Here is a 20,047-nt window from a genome sequence, read left to right on the forward strand (position 1 = left end):
CAGAGTGTTAGAATATTTCTGATTGTCTCATCAGAAACCGCTGCTTATTTGTTCAGCATGCAGAGTATGCTAATACATGAGGCCCTGGCAAAAGGTACCAAGCTAGCCTTGGTTAAAGGGGCCGTAAAGGTTTGTTGGGCCGCCAAAGCCACCCAAGATGTGGAGCTCCTAATCGGGCGGTGAGTCACTGGCTGCGCAATTTTCATAATGAATTACGCAGTTGATGGGCAGTTAGTTGGCTGGCTGGACTGCTAAATTGGGCTATTGACGAGCTGATTAGGACTGGAGGGCAAGCGCATCGGATGCACTGCCCATAGACAGCGCGACGAAAACGGCCAAAGTGATTAAGCTAATAGGCAGCCCGAGTGAAATGCACCTGACAGGCGCAGCTGTTGCCGCTTCTGCTGCTTAGTCGTGGCGCCACATGTGGCATTGACTTTCCACAACAGCCAGAGCAGACGAAAAACAAAACCTACATAAAAATCCCTGCCTAGCCATCCTTCAAGCCCTCAATCAATCATTAGCCACCTTACTCAACCACCCAACCACCACCCTGACAAAAAGGGAAACAAAGTTTTCGGCTGCGCACAGTGGGCCAGACTGTCCTTCTAGCGGAACTTTACTCGTAGATTGCCTAAATGAGGCCATAATCAATTGAAAATTTTAATTTTAGATATTTAACATATTAAAGATGTTTTTTTTTGTTTATAAAGTTTGTTATATTTTCGAAACTTCCTCAATTTTGATTTTTGATAGTTTTATGCTTTTTAAAGTTGTTGCAAATACAAGTTGTTTTAAAACTATATCTTTCTTTGTGGCGATATTTTCGCCTAGGTAGCCTAGGTAGTATACAGCACGCGCTTTGAGACCGACATATCACCTTAAAATTGTAATCGACTTAAAAAATGGTCGTAGATGGCTACCCTTTTGAACACTTTAACACCACAAAGACTCACACGATACACAACTGCTAATACTAGCTTGAATACAATTGAATCGATTCGTTTGAATGTGCAACCAAATTTTTGCATGACACGTGCTGATCACCTGTTCACTTTGAAAGCTCGCAGCTGTTCAAGAGTACATCGAAAATCTCTCCTGAAAGCATTTTAAGCATTGACAAGTATTGAAAATTTTGAATATAATATAAATAAGAGTGCTCTAGTCGACCGCTCGACTTGGAGATATCCTGAACACTCTAAGCTGATTTTGTTGCAATCGATTACTAACATATTCGATAAACCAAAAACTTAAATCGCTTCGAATTTCTCTCGTACATGATATTCCATAGGAGAGGCCCCAGCACTGAGCCTTGGGGTACTCCAGCTGACACTGTATGAGTTTGGGGACCCTCACTCGTATTGTATGCCAGTGTTCTTCCTCTGAAGTAACTCTTTATTGTTTCTTTAAGATATTTAGGGATATTATATTGTGACAGCGCATTCAGTATCACATTCCAACTAGCTGTATTGAAGGCATTCTTTACGTCCAGGGTCGCAATAATGCAGTATTGCTTCGTCCCATGCTTCCATCTTGTGCCATGGATGGCGGAGGTGGCCAGACCAACAACTTTGTTTAGCTGTGTGTGTGTGTGTGTGTGTGTGTGTGTGTGTGTGTGTGTGTGTGTGTGTGTGTGTGTGTGTGCGTTTTTTTTCCATTCTGCACTTCTTTTATGAACACACACATCCAAAAAAATCCTAATTAAAACAAGTAAGAAGGCTCTAGTCGATAGTGCTCGACTAGGGGATACCCTGAGCCCTCCATTCTGCACTTCTTTTATGAACACACACATCCACACGCACGCATAAGCCCGCGCTTTGCTAACTGCGCAGTAAGCAGCGACTGCGCTTGGGCTGCGCTGCAGTGTGGACAATAGTATGAGGATTTTTTTGTTGAATAACTTTGTAGACATACAATCTTACTGAAATTTTCAGAGCGTGATCATTTGATCAAAATGTGTGTACATTCCAAAGCTCAATTCGGGAAAAAGGGAGCGTGTTTTCCAAAATATGTATGACAGACTAACGGACGGACGGACGGAAGCCTATGACGACTCAGCTCGTCGCCCTGATCAAGAATATAAATACTTTATGAGGTCTGCGATGATTCCTTCTGGCTGTTACATACTTTTCCGAAAAACCATTACACTCATCAGGGAATAAAAATAACAACATTTTAAAAGTTAATTTTGACTTAAATAGCGTTAGATTGTTCAGTTGGCCCACTGTGCGGCGGTGGCGGCAGCAGCATTTTCACACCTTGGCAATTAGGCGACACGCCCTGGCTGACGGTCGGCCATGTGGTTGCATAGGCGACATTGACTAATGAGGCGACATTTTGTTCGCCGCCTAAACATCTGAGTCAACACGACAAATGACAATGGCGACCGGAAATAAGTCAATTTACTTATTAGCACAGCAATAACAGCCGTTTTAGCCATATTATTTCATCTTTGCGAGCTGCCAACAGCGCAATGAATATGTGTGTGTGCTTGTGTTTGTGTGCCTTCGCATAATAGAACAAGTAACAAAGCTCTAGTCGATACTGCTCGACTACGAGATCCCCTGAACCCTACAAGCAACTGATATTTCAATAATAATTAGCACACACACACGCACACACACATACAAACAAACACACGCACCAATACAGGTGATTGCGCATGGGTTGCGCTGCAGTGTTGGCAATATAATGAGAACTTATTTGTTGAATAATTTAATTTCTAGACGTACTATCGTAATGAAACTTTCAGAACGTAAGCATAATGTTTAAATGTATGTGTATACCGAAGCACAAGTCTCTAGTACTTGATATACGACTTTTACAAAGATGATGGAGAGGGGGTGGATTTGGGTGTGGCAGGTGAATTTTAATAAAAACCGAAATTGTATAAAATGCATCTTAATATACATTTGGAGACTCTAGCTGAAGGAAAATTTTTTAAGTGATATTCGATAATGTTTTTTATCGATATAAAAGTATCGGAATGAGTTATCGTTTTTTAGTTATAAACTCGATATGCGCGCTGTATATACGGACATTTAAAAAAAAAAGTTGAAGTCTCTAGCTCTTATATCTTCTGAGATCGACGCGTTCAAGCATACGGACAGACGGACGGACAGACAGACAGGGCCAAATCGACTCAGCTCGTCGTGCTGATCAAGAATATATATACTTTATGGGGTCTGCGATGATCACTTCTACCTGTTACATACTTTTTCACAAAAACATTATACCCTGATTTCCCATTTTCAATGGGTTCAGGGTATAAAAAGAGTAAAGGTCCAGAGTATCTACTAGTCGGGCACGCTCAGCTCGAGTGGTGTTTAACTATTGTGGATGCTGCAAGTGGCAGCTTATTAAAACGACACATCAACAGCAAAAGAAACCACAAAAATGGTTACGGGGCGAAACGTAAACAAGTAAGAGTGCTCTAGTCAAGACAGCTCGATTAGGAGATAGCCTGAACTCTCACAGAAGATATTCTAATCATTGTGCAGTGTGGGCAATATTATGATCATTATCAAATGTATGAACATTCCAAAGCGCAAGCCTTTAAAACTTGAAATAAATTTTGTATAGCTTGAACCCATTGAAAATGGGAAATCAGGGCTATCATTTTGTGTATCTTCAGACATGAATGTCATTGTAAAAACATGCAGTCATATGAAATCGCAGCCTGCGAATTATGGGTGGCTCCAAGACGAATGATAGAGCTGTGGGAGAGGAAGAAGGACAATAGGTGCGCGAATCCCCCTGAAATGCGTGATACTATATTCATATAGTGGCATTTATTAAATTTAAACTTAAGTTTAAATATATCTTCAGTCGTTAAAGTCGCCGCTCGAATGAGCTTCTGATTATACATTTGTTATCGGTATCCAGGGAACACCACGAGGAGGCCATTGAAATATCAATGGGAATCTAAGTTAATTTATAGAACCTTCAAGTCGACTTGAAATGAGTTTTTTAAGTCATTTCCATGCTCCCCACGTAAAATTACCACAACTTTCCTTTTTGTTAGTCAAACATTTTTATTATAAGTTTAAATTTGTTTCTTCTTAAATAGCCCTCAAATGCATATATGCATATACACACATATGTACATACATACATATATGTATATATACGTAAGTTTACACGCATAACATTCCAGCCTTTCTTATGCACGCGTTCATTTGCTTGTGTACATACATACATACATATGTATAAACGGGTACCCAAGCGTTTTCTAAGAATCTCAAGTGCGATTGATTTGTCTTTGCATTGATTTTGAAATTCCAGCCTCTACTCTGGCTTTTCTTTGCTATATGGCGTCATAACAATAATGTGAATTCGTTTTAATTAGTATCGTTTAAAACGACGTGGTGGTTCTGTAGGCAGAAGCACCGGCGGGATTATTTTAGATATTTTGACAAACATGCTACTTGGCTTGGGTGCGAGTTCAAATCCCGCGGAAAACTCTTTTTTGTAAATTGCAAATTTTTGTTTTTTCAGCTTATATTTTTTTCCGCATTATGAATATTTATTAAGCTTATTTATATTTACAAATACATAAACAGATGGCTCACGCATATAAATGTCGCAATTTGGGCACTACAAATGCCGATTGCCATGCTGCTAGTAGCCGTAGAATCCTCATTTTTTGACAGCTCATGGAACAAGCCAACCGTAACCTAGCTGCAAAATGATGCTTACGCTCAAAAAATGGAAAAATTACAGGAAATTTTTTGGTATGCCACGCCCCTAAAGAGACGTAACAATATTATTTAGAGAATCGATAGAGGAGGTTACTGATAACATAACTATCCAAATTTGAAGCTTCTAGCTCTTAAACTTGAGGAGATATAAACTTTTTTGGTTTGCCAAGCCCCTTTGGGCGGAGAAAAATTCATCACAGCTCGTTGGACTTCGGATCGCATATAGGAAAATGCTTTTTCCGATTTGCCACGCCCCTAGTGGGCGGATCCGGAAAATTTTAAAACTTTATAAATCGGAGATAAACACGAGTATATGTTCCAAATTTCAAATCTGTAGCTTCTATAGCGCCAAAATAGACTGCGTTTATACGGACAGCCGGACAGGTGGACGGACAGCAAGATGGACATTGCACAAACCCAATATACTCATTTCACTTTCGTGAATGAGTATTAAAATGACCGGAGTGCAAAACTGTAACATTTGACTTTCTCTACATTTTTATTAATTCTTATAATTCTTCTATCTTATAATTCTTCTATCCATCGTACTAATATAACAAAATTAAGATCTTAAAAATCCATAGCGTAGAGGCGAAAATACAGACGCTTGAAGTTGCAATATTGAACTCGTGTTACAGTTTTGCTCGTCACTGTACATACAATAGACTGGAATTCAATATCCCTGCTGATATAATTCTCTTACAGCTGCATACACTTGCTGGCCTTAGCTTAAGCAGAGGGGGCAGGGAGCTGCAGTAGATGTTTCAGCTTTGGAGTTCGTCATGTTGTTCATTTCTGTCGTTGCTTCAACAGATGCAAAGACTGTCATACTAAGTGCACATTTCATCCATTCATCTTCTTCATGGTGTTCCTGCCATTTCCAACAACTTCGTTGGGCCGCATCCTCCCGCCGACCAAGTAGCCACACCCCTCCACTAACTGGCAATCCTTTAGCCTCAACAATCGCCTCTTATGTTTAAACATTCTCTAAATTGTATGTGCAGAAAAAAAGAGGGAAAATGAGAACTGCAGAAAAAAGGCCGGGACTAAGGGCATGTCCAACGCAGATACAGCATCCCTGGCATTAAGCCCTTTGCTTTACCCCGGCCCCGTTCTGCTTTTCCCATAGCCTTTGCCCTTTCGTTTGCCTTTGCCTTTCGCTGGCAAGCTCCCAAATTGTCTGCTTGGGCTTGCTGCTGCCGCTGGTTGCTTTGGGCCAAAAACATTTGAATTGAATTTGCAGCAGCAACTGCTTCAATTTCCAGATACAGCGCTGACCTTGTCACACTTACACACACATACTAAAGGGGCGTCGGCCAACAACGTCGACGACGACAACGTCGCAGCTGCTGCAATATTTCTTGCGCCAGATGATACGCCTGATGCCAGGCAACGAAGCGACGAGCCAATGGGCAATATACAAAGGAGCAACAGCGGTAGCAACTGAAAAACAGCGCCCGCCAAGTGGCAACAGCTGTCAGTTAAGTATAGCTGCCTCTCTCTTTCTTTCCGATTCTCCTCCTCCTTTCTCTTTCTCTCTGTCCACTTAGCTCGCATTTTGTTACTTGGTATGGCGCAGTTGTTTGAGCTGCAGCTGAAGTGCCGGCAACAGATTTTTGCTGTTACTGCCTCAAGCTGTTGACGCTGCAGCAGCAGCATGCATCGATTTTTTCCATGTGCCCCGCATAAGGAAACTAAATTGGACTTTGACACACACATACTCACACACACACACACACATATATATAAGACGGCACAGCATTTCACAGGTGAGTCGGCACAGTTGTCAGTCGCAATTTTTAATTGAAAACGGCAGCAGCAATAGCACCACAACAGCAGCAGCAACAGCAGGAGAGGTAGAGGCACGTGCCAACATGTGGTGTGCATCGCTCCTCGGCCCATCCTCGAGGCCTCGCACGACTGTTGCAGACAACTTGGCTGCACAGGCTATCAACAACAACAGCAGCAGCAGCAACAACGGCTGCAAGTGGTGGCACGTGCCGGCGTGCAGCGACGCTTTTCCAATCAGACAAGCACAAAAAAAGAAAAGAAAAATCTTCAATTGCCAGCAACGGGTCTCGTTTGAAAATTGCATTTGTAGCAGCAACAACTGCAACTGCAACAGCAACTGCAACTGCAACAGCAACTGCAACTGCAACACTAACAACAAACAGCATGAGCAACAGCTGCAACTGCATAATTGAATTGCTGGCAACATGTGGAAAGAATCGCACGCCACGGCTGCCAAATGTTCTAGCTGCAGCTGCAACACATTCACCGACTCCCCGATTCTCTGACTGGCTAGTTAATGGCCAAGCGGGACATAAAACAGTTCATATCGGAAATAAAACAGAGCATAAAGCCGATTAAGAGCGACACTCGCTCAACTGTTTTTCCTTCTGCTGCTGTTGCTGCTGCTGCCGTATTTTTTGTGGCTGATGCTGGTCGCTCTGACACGCCATTATCTTATTATGCCCGACACACACACAGAAAATGCCAGAGGGAGGCGAAGTAGCAGGGACAGAAGCTTGCGGTGACTAGTGCAGGATTGTTGCTGCTGATGCTTGTTGCTGGCTGTCTGTTTGTCTGATGCTCAATTTAAAATAATACCGATGCTGCGGCTCGTTGCAGCCTGTCACTTGCACACACACACACACAGTATACTTATAATCGGTTATAATTTCCCATTTATTTTTGGTTTTATTTTGCAGGTTTTAGTTTTTAAAGAGCAACGAATTAGTATCTTTATGTGTACTTTTCCTTTAATTTAATAGTCAATAGACAATTTGAGACATCAATCACTCAATCAATTGTCAATAGACTATCTCGTACATACATATATCATCTTTCTACAATTACACATTTTTAAGTAGTTCATTAGTAATTTGTCAATTAATTGATTAGAGGAACTTTACATCATATCTGAGACATATCTCGATAAGCTCAATGACTCTTGATGGAAGCTGAAGCTCGAGACATTAACATTCTTCCCAAATACTCTTCAATTCTCCTGAAATGTATTTTCGATTTCTCTGTCGACACATTTCATTCACATTTGTAGCTCCATGTGTAATGAGGCAGCTGACGAGCTGCACGTTGCAAAAATACTTTTTACTGTGAAACCCACTAGCACAGACACACACACATAGTGTGTGCACGTCCTTTGTTTAAATGTGTTTGATGCTGTTGTTGTTGTTCTTGTTACTCCTGCTGCTACTGCTGCTGCTGCACAGGTGTCGTCGCCAGTAATCTCATTCAGGCGGCGTTAGCGGCGAGCGCCACTTGTGCATAATGACGCTGTCCGCAGAGCCACATACAAGGCCGGTGTGTGTGTGGGTGTGTGTGTGTGTGTGTGTGTGTGTGCGAGAGAGAGATAGAGAGGGAACTGGACTCGTCTACGTGGCTGTCATTGGCACACACACGCAGCGGCTGTACGTAGACTGCCAGCTCACAGCTAAAGCCCATACAGCTGTGCTGTGATTTCCTGCCAACGAGTCCCAGTCCCAGTCCTAGATCCCATCCTCCTCCCCCATCCAGCGCTAACAACCCTTCAGAGCTGTTCAACGTATTGTTGTTGTTGTTGTTGCTGTCGCTGTTATTATTACAGTTTGTGGGCCTTTTCACTGCTGTTGCTGCTCCTGCTCCTGCTGCTGCTGCTGTTGTTGTTGTTCTTAGCAAAAGGGATAAAAGTATATGTTGGTGTGCTGTCCAGCCACATGGCCAAGCTGGCCTTTTTTATATGAATTAAAAAAATGTCGTTGAACTTGTTATGATTTTTGTTGCGCCTAATTGAAAATTATATGCGAGTTGTTCTTCTCCTCGTCGGCTGTTGCTTTACATTTTTCATTGCTTTGGCGAGCTGCTTGCCCAATAGTTGCCACGCCCCTCACACGTCCAGTTGGCCGGAAACGACTTCGCCTCGTAGCCGTTTAAATAATTACTTTTTCTTTTAGCAATTTCACCAGCAGACGTTTGCCATCGCCAACAGCTGCCTGCCTGCGCTAGCCCCATGGAACACCCCCAGCATCCTTCCTCATGCCCCATGCCCCGCTCTGTTCAAGTTTTGTGACAAAAGTTCTGCGGGCGACATTTTCCATTTTGCTCAAACTGAAGCTCAAGCCAGGCGCTTTGAAGTGGCTGAGACCCGAGCGTAGGTGTAGTGGGGCATGCTGTATGTCTGTGTGTGGGTGTGTGTGTCTGTATACATATATATACGTGTGCAGAGGGGTGCGGGCAACAACACAAGTTGAATCTTTGGCCGCCTGATGGCGCCGACAGGCGACAGCTGCTTGAGAGACGACGACGACATGGCTGCTGCTGACATTTGATTCATTCGTCATAGCCGGGTCCTATGCCTCGCCAACAGCTGCTGCCAGTTAGCCAGCCAGTGAGCCAGCCAAGCTATTAAGTGAGTCAGCCCACTTCATAAGCAGCCGCCCCCTCGCAACGCCCACTCACCTGACGCACACTGGAAACACTTGTTGTTGCCGTCTGTCACGCATGTTTCGTTTGGTTAGTTTGGCCTCGCCTCATGCCGCCCTGCCCCGCCCTGCCCACTGACCAGCAAGCCACCTAGCCAAACAGTTGACAAGTGTTATAGACGCCATATGTCGGTTGGATCCGTCATTAGTCCTCAATTCCCGCCCCAGGTGATTCTCTTTTCTCGGCACTTTGGCAAGGGGCAGCAGCGTGTCAAGTGTTTGTATTTAATAGAATTTCATTTGCAGCATTTTTAATAATTTGCTTGATGCAAAACAGCTGCTCGCCAGCTTGTACTCTTTTCTCTCTCTTTCTCTCGCACTCTCTTTGTGTCTCTCTCACTCTGAGAGATCTGTAATAGCCCCAGATAAGATCAATATTTCCAAGTGCGACGATTGACTTTACACATTGCCCAAAAACAAGAAGAAGAAGGAAAGTGTGTTTTAACACCTCTGACTGAATCGTCGCTCAGTAGGGGGGCAGGGACTGGGGCAGGCGCTTGCGGTCGCTCATAGATTGATCGAAAACATGAATGAAAATGAGCAGATATTTTCCGATTCTAAAATGTTGTTTTTTCTGTGTTTTTTCCCCGTCTCACACTTGTGTTTATGTAGCCGACAAGCTGCACAAACTCCCACAGCTCAGGTATTTACATGTTTTTGTGATAAAAATCAACACATTTTTTCATGCTCAGCCGACATGGGTGGATCCACGGGCCACCGGACATGGAAATGAGCAAGTGCGTGCCAAAAAAGGGGTTCCTGGCTAATATGCTGCTCCACATGGGCAGCGCTTCACACTGGGATGCGCGCGGGGGCGGTTGGGTGGTTGGGCAGTCTGTCTGAGTTGTGCTTACTTAAATGGGCGGTGTGTTCCGGGTGTATACCTGTGCTATCAGACTTGCCAACAGCAAACAGTCGAGTCTTCTTACTTGTTTTTTTTTTTTAGTTTATTATGAATATAACAAATAATTCCACAAGTACCGCCTTAGAAATATTAGAGTACAATACTATAGATTACAATAAAGTATATTATATTATACATGCATATGTATATTTATACTTTCAATATATCTCCAGAAGGAATAGCCACATTTTGCACTTTGCTCGCTCAAATGATGTTTCGGCATTAGAATGTATATAGTTTAGCAATCTGAAATAATTCCCGCCCCGAACATTACCAATTCCAATAGCTGGTTGCAAATTGCTAATTGGGGCTTGCCAAATAACTTGATATGCGCTGGAAATACCTCAGCTGCAGCTGTCCCTAATGAGGCTCGCTCCCAGGGCCAACACACGCACACACACACATGTTGACAGTGCTCCGACAACGGACATGGCCAGCCAGGACCTTGGGTTTGGTGAGCCCAATTTGCATGTCAGAGAACAATTTAATCGAATTGAAATCAAATAATTTGAAATCATAATGTGAGAACTTTGTCACTTGATGTTTTCGTAGACTCATGGGAACCTGAACAGGTTTCGCTTCTTTATAATTACAAACTGTAAGGCATTTTATTGTTATTGTAGTTGATGTTGTTGGCGGTGTTCGAGGCAACGACAACGTCAGAGTGTTTAAGTTTCTTAACTAATTTGCGACTATTTCCAGATGGCGCTCGACGGCAAAGCGATAATTAAGGAGGAGATTACCGACAAGGACGCCTACGATGCGGCCGCAGCAGCGGCGGCGGCAGCAGCTGCGGCAGCGGTCTCAGTGGCAACATCAACAGCTGCCTCATCCGCGTCATCCTCAGCGTCCTCATCAGCAGCTGCAGCAGCGGCAGTCAACACAGCAGCGACTGCGGCTGCAATTAGTCGACGGTTTAAAGGTGAGTGGCATGCGGACAACACACGTACGAGCAGTGGGTGGGCTGAAAAGGGGATGGTCGGGTAAAGAAGGAGGAAATACATATGGTTGTGTGAGTGTGTGTGGCGATGGCAGACGTTAAGGCGTTTAATTTGGACTCCACAGTGTGGGGATTGGTAGCGCAAGTGCAGCCAAGCGACAGCCCCAACGATTGATGGTGTGAATCGCAGCAGCTGTGTGAGCGAGAGTGTGAGTGTGAATGGTGTGTGCTGACTAAGGGTGTTTGGCTGTTTATGTTAAGACTAGGCTAAATAATTAGCGGTATCAAATCAACATTTCTTGCCAGCGACAGATATAGATATAGAGTTGAGAAAAATTTTTAGCCAGACTACAAAGAATATTGAACAATAATAGAAATTATAAATATTGCTTAGTTCATTTTTACTGTACGATAGATGCAATTAGCATGCATAAATTCTGAAATGAATATTTCCGCAATCAATAGAACTCTACGATTGGGTAGTAAGTAAGCAAGTAAGTTATTAGGAAAACTTATTTATTGAATAATTTAATTTCTAGATGTACAATCTATATGAAACTTTCAGAACGTAATCATAATGTATGTATGTAGATTCCAAAGCACAAATCTCTAGTACTTGAAATGCGGGAAAAGGGGGCGTGGTATCCAAAATCTATAAATTGCAAAATGTTTGTATTCATCATATGTTGAATTTGAAGTCTGCAGTTATAAAGTGTTCTAATGGGGCTAAGAAAACAAAATCGAATTTTCGATTATTCTCGATAAAAAAGTTATCGGATGATTTATCGAAAAAATAAAACAAACTCGTACTGCGTATGGTATACACGAGTATGCATGCCAAATTTCAGCTCTCTAGCTTTTGTATCTTCTGTGATCGACGCACTCATGCAGAAAAACGGACAGACGAACGCACAGGCGAACAAACGGACAGACGGGCAGGGCTCGATTCAGCTCGTCGTCCTGATCAAGAATATATATATTTTATGGGATCTGCGATGATTCCTTCTGTCCGTTGCATTCTTTTACAGAAAACCATTATACCCTGATTTCCCATTTCTAATGTGTTCAGGGTATAAAAATATTCATTTACGAAAGTGAAATGAGTACATGGGTTTTGTACAATATCTGTGTTGTCCGTCCGTCGGTCTGTCCGTATAAACGCAATTTTTCGGCGCTATTGTAGCTAGGGACTTGAAATTTGGAAAACATATTCGCCCACTAGGGGCGTGGCAAATCGAAAAATGCATTTTCCGATAAACCAAAAATCATAATAGTTGAAGGACTAGAAAGCCGAAATTTGGAAATATAAAAGAATTCATTTAATCAATCAGCATACATATATGTAGATAAGCTATTCGCAGATATTTTTGACCCCAAAATTGCTGCCTTCAAAAATTGTCTTGTTTGTGTGGGATGCTGGATAGCCAGCAGAAATTTACTATTTCACATTTATTTCCTTGCTGGTTGGACATTACTGCAAGAAATATCAACGGCTGCTGGCGTTCCCAGCAGCAACTGCACGAAGAGCAAGAATAGCGGGAAGAGCTACAACAGGCTTCATATGGCTCCTTTGATTGGTGGTGCTATTGTTGCTGTCGCCGTCGACGTTCTAGTTGCTGTGGCTGTGCGTACCCGTGTCACTAGCTGCGTTAAGTCCCAGGCCAGTAAAGCGTGTGTATGCTCTGCATATAAGGCGCTTAAATTGTATGAAACCCAGCTCTCTAATTAGCATTCAAAACTGAAGCTCTTCAAAAAAAAGTTTTGTTTAACAAATGTTTGCTGTGTTGCAGAGCCGCCCACAACAGCAACAGCAACATCAGCAGTAGCAGCGGCAGGAGCAGCAACTTCATTATGGCCTGCTGCCGCCTGCTGATGATGATAATCTCAAACTGCGCATGATGAATATTTGCCAAAATGATTGTTTTCCCAAATGACTATGCCAGCAACAGCAACGGCAACAGCAACAACAACAGCAACAACACTAGCTAAACTTGCCCACATTTCATTTTGTGCGCTCGACTGCAATCTATGGGACGCAGCTGTGCAAATTCTGTCGCCCATACACTCATACATACCAGCATACACACACACCCACATACACATACACACATGCATTGACTACCATTTGCCCACGCTGCGTATACGTAACCTTAAATCGATGGCTACTGCTGCTCTTGAAACTCAGTCATGATGCTGATGTTGCACCAGCCGTCGAGGCTCCCACAATGCCGCATTGCGATGCCCCAACGAAACACAACACACATACCAACTAACACACACACAAACGGAAAATTGCCAACATTATGTTTTAGAAAATATGTGAATTGTCAACACCAAATTTTCGTAAATAGTTTTTCGTGGCCGAAACATTTTTCGTGCCCAGTCACAGCTGGTCAGCTAACCGCCCAGTCAGCCATGCCTCCATCCGTTGGCCCCTTGGGGCACAACTTTGGGTCACTTGCGGTTTGTGGCTCTAGCTAACTTTTAAGCCTCAGCCAACTGCAATATTTTACAATTGTACCCCAGCAGAACGCCGTTAGATAGCTGTAGGATACTCGGACTCAAGGAGACAGTCACATAGACAGCGCCATAGCGAGAGTCAGACCGACACTGGGTTCCTGGTATTTGTTTGATTATATTCCACACACTTTGTTTGCTATTTGCATAGCAGCCAATTACAGGGCCAGCGGCGGCATCATGTGATCCATCATTGTCTATGTTTGGCGTTTGATAAGCCGCCGCCAACTTAGCTGAGTGATGCCTCCCAGAACCCTTCGCCTCCTGCTCCCTCCCTCTCTATCTTTATATGTGTATGTGCGTGCGTGTCTGTGTGTTTGTGTCCCTTCGATCGGCGTGCCTGAATGGCTGTGAACACACAGCCAGTTGCAGCTGTATCCACAATCATTATCACAAAAGCAAACTACAGCAGCAGGCATAGCAGCAGCAGCATCAACAGCATCGACTGGCTGCCATGAGCGTCGTCATCGTCAACAGCAGCAGCAGTGGCAACATTTCTACTCCCGCTAGCCACCCACTCACACACACACGCACACACACACACATAAACAAATTCCATTAAATTGTACAAACAAAGTTGGTGTGTGTTTGGTCTCCAGTGCGAAGCAGGCGACAATACATTTGCGAAATGAATTGTAGTTTGAAAATTTACAATGAGATGTATCGCATTAGCAATATATTGAGAGTTAGATGGACATAGATAGAGAGGGATAGATATAGAGATTGCGAACGCATTTAACAAAACTTTACATAATAAAAAATAAAATAAATATTTTTGCCATATCTCTATTTAGAACAATTTCTGATATATCTCTTGGTCTATTGCAACTATGCAGGCAATTATCAAATCATCATAAATGATGATCATGTGTAATCGCCGAATATATAATCGCCATAGTAGGCAATCTAGATAGGTCATCTGATCTTGGCTTCACAGCTCGATGAATGAAAAGGCAATATAAAGGAGACTGTGCTTACAATCTTAAGTCTGGGCATTGACTAACCCAGACGAATGCTCAAGAGATCTAATTTATAGTGGCAAACTTACTTTTGAAAAAAAAATTCGACAGATGAAATCTTGTACTTATTTTATCTACAAAGGGTGGAATGTAAAGTCCAGTTTCTTTGCTGCTGAGCCAAAACGGATTCGTTTTTATTTGTCGCCTGCAACCTTTAAACTTTGTGTCCCAAGCCCAGCTCCCCTACTTTCATTTCCGGCATCAATCCCGAGCCACACTGTGCTGTGGCTTTGCCGTTAAGCTTTTCAATTTTGAACGGCTGCCGAATGTGGCGCTTTTGCACCAGGATCAGGTCCAAGCACGGCCAACACGGCTCCTTTCCCCTCGCAGTGCAAGTCATCTTCTCTCTTGCTTGGGCCGCCAATTAGTGCGTGTTGCTTGACTTGATGGCCTGCACTACTGAGCTGAACTGGGCTGGGCTGGGGCCTGTTTGTCTGGCAAATGGCAACCAAAAATGTTTGCTAATTTATTTCCCATGTTAGAACTAAATTGTTAACGCCAGTGCGACGTCCCTTGGCGATGGGACAGACAAGTGCATGCAGCATGTTTGCGGTGAACAGAAATATATACATATTTTGTGGCAGGGCTGATGCTGCTCGCCTCTGCCTAGCTTCCGAGTAGGCGAGAAGCGGAGCTTCAGAGCTTCCGAACTGCAACAGCGTCTACAACAGCTCCTAATGCATTTGTAATCCACTTCGCCTGCACATCCTGCGTGCTCCTCTGTGTGTACGTGTCTTGTTTCTCTTCATTGTTTATTGTGATCTAACTAACGAGCGGACTGCTTCCTTTTCCCTTTTAATCCGATGAACAGCCAACAGCAGCAACAGCAGCAGCAACAGCAGCAGCAGCAACAGCAACGGCGACAAGAGCTCTACCACCACAATTACCAACTCCTCCTCGGCCGGCGGCAGCAGCAGTAGCAGCAGCAAGGACATGTCCATCACCGGCAGCAACACAGTCAGCAGTCAGCAGCTCACGCCCAAGGAGTGGGACCGTGACAGGGAACGGGAACGGGATCGTGAACGTGAAAGGGATCGGCTCTGTCGCACGCCACCGGAGTCGCCTCCTGCGCTGGCGCGCAACCTGGCAGCGGCTCCGCGCTCTCCCCACTCACCGACTCAACAACTGCATAACCACCAGCGACCGCAGCGCAACGCGAGCGCCTCTCCCGTGGTAAACGGCGGCACCAGCTCTGCCACGTCGCCGACGCCAGGATCACAGCACGCAGCTTCTTTAGCCGCGGCTGCGGCCGCCGCGGCTGCAGCCGCTGCGCACGTGGAGCAGGCGCGGCTGCTGTCCAAGCTGCGGAAGTTCCTGGGTGCCCTGCTGCAGTTCTCGCAGGAGCTCGGCCAGCCGGAGGTAAGTGAGCGGGTGCGCGCCCTAGTGCTGTCCCTGGCTAGCAGCAACATATCACTGGAGGAGTTCCGGCTGGCCCTGCAGGAGGCCATCAACCTGCCGCTGCGGCCGTATGTGATGCCGCTGCTGAAGAACAGCGTGGCCCTGATGCAGCGCGAGATCTTGGCCCTGGCGCGTGCCACCAACCAGTCGGCCATGCAGTACGTGACCAGCAACGAGCAGGCTGTGATGGAGCTAACGCCTCACGGAGTGGGCAGCGCCGAGTTCGCGGACATATTCGTACAGCTGGAGGCGCCGGCCCCGGTGGCGGCCAACGGCAATGGCGGGGCGCTGTTCAAGCGCCGCTCCTCGGACTCCGTCATGGAGCACAGCGCGCACAATGGCCTACAGGAGTGGGCTGAGTACATGCCCAACCCCGGCGCAGCCTACGCGCCTCCCACCAAGCGGCTGGCCATGCATCCGGCTGCCGCCCACTCGGTGCTCGCCTTCGACTACAGCGCTGCGACTGCCGCCGGCGAGGCGGCTGCTGCCGCGGGCTTCATGCAGCGCGACGAGCGGGAGCTGCGCCTGGCCGAGTCGGGGCAGTGCGCTAGCAGACATGCGCTGCCTCAGGTGGCGCGCGGGGGCAATGCGCCAGCAGCATCTGCTCCCGTCCCTGCCCCTGCTCCTGGCGGTGAGGAGGAGTGGAAGAACATCCACACCATGCTCAATTGCATCTCGGCCATGGTCGAAAAAACCAAGCGGGCCATCACCATCCTCCAGCAGCGCGGCATCGAGCCACAGCACGGCAGCAACAGCAGCCAGGACCTGACGCCCGCCGCCATGGCCGAACTGCGTCGCCAGACCGAAGAGAAGGTGGCCGAGTTCAAGCGCAACGCCGAGGATGCAGTCACCCAGGTGAGTCCCCCACAGAGTCCCCAGACAGAGCTTCGTGTTTACTGTGCTTTCCTCCCACCCTGACAGGTCAAGCGGCAGGCGGTCATCGAGATACAGCGAGCCGTGGTCGCAGCTGAGACGCGTGCTGCCGAGATCATGACTCAAGAACGACTGCGCATGGAAAAATTCTTCATGGAAATGAGCCGTCACTCCAGCGGAGACCGCGATCTGGACAATAAGTCGCCATCCATAACCAGCGCGCAGAACGTAAGTGATTTCTACACTCTGAGCCTGTGATTAAATATTCTTTCATGAACATAACAAAATATTATTCCTTTACCCATGCATTACAGGGCAGTAACCTGCAGCAACAATGCTGGAACTGCGGCCGCAAAGCCACGGAGACGTGCTCCGGCTGCAACATGGCCCGCTACTGCAGCGCCTCATGCCAGTACAGGGACTGGGACAGCCATCACCAGGTGAGTTGCCAGCAGCTTAAGGAACTTATAACTTGCAGAACTTATAGCTAATCCCTGTGCTCTTCGGATCGGCTTACAGGTGTGCGGCAATACTCGGGCTAGCGAGCTAGGCGCCAAGCATTTGCACTCGGCCAGCGGTAACGCCAGCGCCGGCGGCATGCGCAGCGCCATGGCTGCCCGCTCCCCTCCCACGCCCACAGCTGCAGCAGCGGCGGCCGCAGCGGCAGCGGTGCATCTGCAGGCGGCTGCTGCCGGCGTGCGGGAGTCGGCAGTTGCCGGAGGCACGTCTGGCGGCACTGGGTCCGTTGGCGTCGCTGGGGGCGGACCTGCAGTCGTCGCTGGCACAGCCAGTACGCTGGTGCCCAACGGACTGGGCTCCAAATGACGCATTCGCATGATGAAACCCAAGAAGAAATACTTGTGCTAGTCAAATTACCGATCGGGCTCGAATACGACGATATAATTATAATCTACACATACATATAGATATTTAACTAACTAACGTAAACCTTAACCAAAAACAAAATTAGAAGGCAAGAGAAGAGGAGCGGAAGTCAAAGCGAAAGCGAAAGCGAAAGGAGACACTGTCAGCATTATCCAAATAGTCTTTAATTACACACTTAATATACTCCAACTAAACGAGATAGATATGTAATTTGAGCCTAATACTTTTTGCAGTAAATTAAAAACAAACAAAAATATATTAATAATATTAAAGGAAACCTATTAAGTGCGCGACAAACCAGTTTGAATTAACTCTAATGTTTGTGACAATTACGCGAGAATCGAAAATGTTTAAAATCACGCTGAAAACCCTCTCCGAACTTTATTAACTAAAATTAAATTATGTGAGCACTTAACAAATAGCAAGGCCTAAGAAGTAAATAGAAAATAATTGAAATGTTTGCACCAGATTGCAATTAATCCACTTTAAAATATCCAAAACTATATTAATGCAAACTCTTAAATACGGCTCAGATTTATTTAAAAAGTCAAAGCTGTAAGTAGTACTAAGGAGCCAGCCAAAGCGGCGAGGGGAGGAAGGTTGAAGAAAGATGAGCATAGTAGTTTTTATTAAATAATATATATGATATATATAATGACTATTATATATTATGGATAATTTATTGATCAGATATGTCTGTATGTACTTAAATTATTGATTAGTATTTATTGTATTTCTAAACACGTATTTAACTGTATTTTAAATATAAAAAAGCAAGAGAAATCCAAAAGCAAATGCAAAAAATTACCTAAGTTAAATGTTACAAACCCACACAAAGAAAGGCTAAAGAGAAACCCAAGAAATAAAGTGTTTTAAACCAAAAACCTCATTTCGAAACGATTTCGTTCCAATCGAATCGATTTCATTTCGATACGATTTCTCGAACAGCCTAAAAGCAGGCAACGCAAAACTGCATCACCCATGAATTGCGCATTAGCAATGTGTGTTGGTATGTGTGAGTGTGCGAAAGAGGATGGGGTGTTTGGGGTGGAAATGGGCTTTGATGTGTGAGATACAAAACCACAAACTGCTGTGATGAAATTTCAATTATCGTCACTCAGTTACGCCATGTGCCGGTGTGTGTGTGTGTGTGTGTGTGTGTGTGTGTGTGTGTGTGTGTGTGTGTGTGTGTGTGTGTGTGTGTGTGTGTGTGTGTGTGAGTGTGTTTGGCACACCTGCTGCTGTCTCATTGCAAGCAAGCAAAAGCTCGTTAGTGCCTCGCTTCGCCAAGGGGCGTGCACAGCATTTGTTGCACACAGACGTACTCACACATATGTGCATAGCTTGTGGCTACCACACACATGAGAGAGAGAGAGAGGGATAGAAGATACTTCAGCATCAGCTTGGCTTAACTTTACTTTTGTGTGCAACTGCTGTGCGCTTTTTTGCAACCCTTCACTGGACGCCGAGTGGAAATTTAGTTTGAGTACGTGGCAATCCCATCATCATGATGATGATGATGGTGGTAGTGGTGGTGGTGGAGGTGGTGTTGGTGGCGGTTCCATTTTGCTACCTGAGTGATTTTCTAAGGCCAGCTACAGCAACAGAGCGACAGGCGGGCGCATATTCAAATAGATGCACGTCCAGCCAACAGCCAGGCAGCCAAGCAGCCAATTAGTCAACAGGCAACTGGCAACTGCCAGCAGCTTCCTGGTGCCCCTTCTGGCCAGCTTGTGCTGACGCCTTGTTTCTTTCTGACTGTAAGGCCTACACTGGCCCACTCTGGCCCACTCACCATTCTCGACTGCCCTTGCCCATCTACTTACTGCCTATTCGTTAGCTTCTATTTAACATGCAGTTAACGTTTGTTATCGCCAGCAGCCACAGCTCAGCCAGCCAGATGACATGAACATGTTCTCAACAACAAAAACAGCACCTTCTCCCCTGAAGGAAATGGAGCACGGCTCAAAGGAGGCACTGCGTTCCAATACCCTTTGCCAAAAGTAAGTGGGTTATATGCATTATACTTTTTTCTAGAATTACCATTTAGGAAACACCTTATGTATTATAATTCCGCTTACAAATATTTTTTTTTATTCAAACTTATGAGCTTTCATATTCATTCACGAGCTGAAAGAACTCTAAGTGCTATACCCAAAGCAACTCACCTGTATCAAATCGCAGGAAACATTATGTATTCAAAAATTTTGAGGTTAAAGCTCTTAGGCCACTCCAGACTGCTTCCTGATGCAGTTGTTTTTGGAGAGTATTATGCAACATAGCGATCCAATATAATAATTGTATTATCATATCAATTACTTTTCTAAATA

At 45.1% G+C, this 20,047-nt stretch overlaps 1 protein-coding gene and 1 long non-coding RNA gene across 2 annotated transcripts in view; one reads left to right on the forward strand and one right to left on the reverse strand.

The window, feature by feature from the left end:
* LOC149091259 (uncharacterized) overlaps nucleotides 1–20,047 on the reverse strand; it is a 130,540-nt gene that overhangs the window by 76,724 nt on the left and 33,769 nt on the right. The gene's annotated exons all lie outside the window — the stretch shown is intronic.
* On the forward strand, nucleotides 10,328–18,601 carry nvy (CBFA2/RUNX1 partner transcriptional co-repressor nervy). Its single transcript, XM_018105418.3, has 6 exons — nucleotides 10,328–10,539; nucleotides 10,788–11,007; nucleotides 15,373–16,814; nucleotides 16,881–17,060; nucleotides 17,147–17,272; nucleotides 17,352–18,601. The coding sequence occupies exons 1-6, from the start codon at nucleotides 10,489–10,491 to the stop codon at nucleotides 17,655–17,657; spliced, it is 2,325 nt and encodes a 774-aa protein (XP_017960907.2). The 5' UTR covers nucleotides 10,328–10,488; the 3' UTR covers nucleotides 17,658–18,601.

The sequence above is a fragment of the Drosophila navojoa genome, chromosome 5 (assembly GCF_054131105.1).
Source record: "Drosophila navojoa isolate 15081-1374.11 chromosome 5, UAZ_NAV_1.0, whole genome shotgun sequence".
NCBI classification, from domain to species: Eukaryota; Metazoa; Arthropoda; class Insecta; order Diptera; family Drosophilidae; genus Drosophila; species Drosophila navojoa.